The sequence below is a fragment of the Hyalella azteca genome, unplaced genomic scaffold (genome assembly GCF_000764305.2).
Source record: "Hyalella azteca isolate HAZT.00-mixed unplaced genomic scaffold, Hazt_2.0.2 contig1740, whole genome shotgun sequence".
NCBI lineage: Eukaryota > Metazoa > Arthropoda > Malacostraca > Amphipoda > Hyalellidae > Hyalella > Hyalella azteca.
The window spans coordinates 287,867-289,190 of NW_025932041.1; the positions used below are offsets into that span (position 1 = coordinate 287,867).

At 51.1% G+C, this 1,324-nt stretch overlaps 1 protein-coding gene across 1 annotated transcript in view; it reads left to right on the plus strand.

The window, feature by feature from the left end:
- LOC125178920 (extensin-like) overlaps positions 1 to 603 on the plus strand; it is a 7,283-nt gene extending 6,680 nt beyond the window's left edge. Inside the window, exon 3 of the mRNA XM_047883788.1 lies at positions 349 to 603. Coding sequence (XP_047739744.1) covers positions 349 to 603 — 255 coding nt within the window. The remainder of the gene's footprint in view (positions 1 to 348) is intronic.
- The last annotated feature ends 721 nt before the right edge of the window (positions 604 to 1,324 follow it).

Below are 1,324 nucleotides of genomic sequence, written 5' to 3' on the forward strand. Positions count from 1 at the left end.
GTGTAAGCCCGCGGAGTCTGACTCCATTTCCCCCTGTGTAAGCCCGCGGAGTCTGACTCCACTTCCCCCTGTGTAAGCCACCAGAGTTTGCCTCCATTTCCCCCTGTGTAAGCCACCAGAGTCTGCCTCCACTTCCCCCTGTGTAAGCCACCAGAGTCTACCTCCACTTCCCCCTGTGTAAGCCACCAGAGTCTGCCTCCATTTCCCCCTGTGTAAGCCACCAGATTCTGCCTCCACTTCCCACCGGCAGCAAGGCACTGCCTCCATTACCCCCTGTGCAAGCCACCAGAGTCTGCCTCCATTACCCCCTGTGCAAGCCACCAGAGTCTGACTCCACTTTCCCCTCAGCGGCACGGCACTGCCTCCATTTCCCCCCGTGCAAGTAATCAAGCAGGAGCTCTGTACTCTGGCTTCGGCGGCTGCCGGAGGAGCGACGAAATGATTAAAGCGGCACAGCGCAAGCTAAATAAAGATAAGGGGAGCAAAGACAGGCCGAGCAAAGACAGGCCGAACAAAGACAGGCCTAGCAATGGCAGGCCGAGCAAAGACAGGATGAACAAAGACAGGCCGAGCAAAGAGCAAAGACAGGATGAACAAAGATAGACCGAGCAAAGACAGGCCGAGCAATGACAGGCCGAGCAAAGACAGGATGAACAAAGACAGGCCGAGCAAAGACAGGCCGAGCAAAGACAGGATGAACAAAGACAGGCCGAGCAAAGACAGGCCGAGCAATGACAGGCCGAGCAAAGACAGGATGAACAAAGACAGGCCAAGCAAAGACAGGCCGAGCAAAGACAGGCCGAGTAAAGAAAGAATGAGCAAAGACAGGCCAAGCAAAGACAGGCCGAGCAAAGACAGGCCTAGCAATGACAGGCCGAGCAAAGACAGGATGAACAAAGACAGGCCGAGCAAAGACAGGATGAACAAAGATAGACCTGTCTCTTATACACATCTAGATGTGTATAAGAGACAGGGCCAATATTCCTGTATCTCTGGGGATATTCTGATATATAGACTACATTAAAATTATAAATAGAATACATTGTAATTATATTATATCCTAATATGTAGACTACAATGATAATGGTAATGTGTGATGTGACTGATGGCCGCCGTAAATGAAACAAAATGGCGGCCGATGATGATGGACCACCCACTCAGATGGCGGCCAATCATTGGACACAGGTCTCTTATACACATCTAGATGTGTATAAGAGACAGACCTGCAGGTGCATGTAAGAACCTGCAGGTGCATGTAAGAACCTGCAGGTGCATGTAAGAACCTGCAGGTGCATGTAAGAACCTGCAGGTGCATGTAAGAACC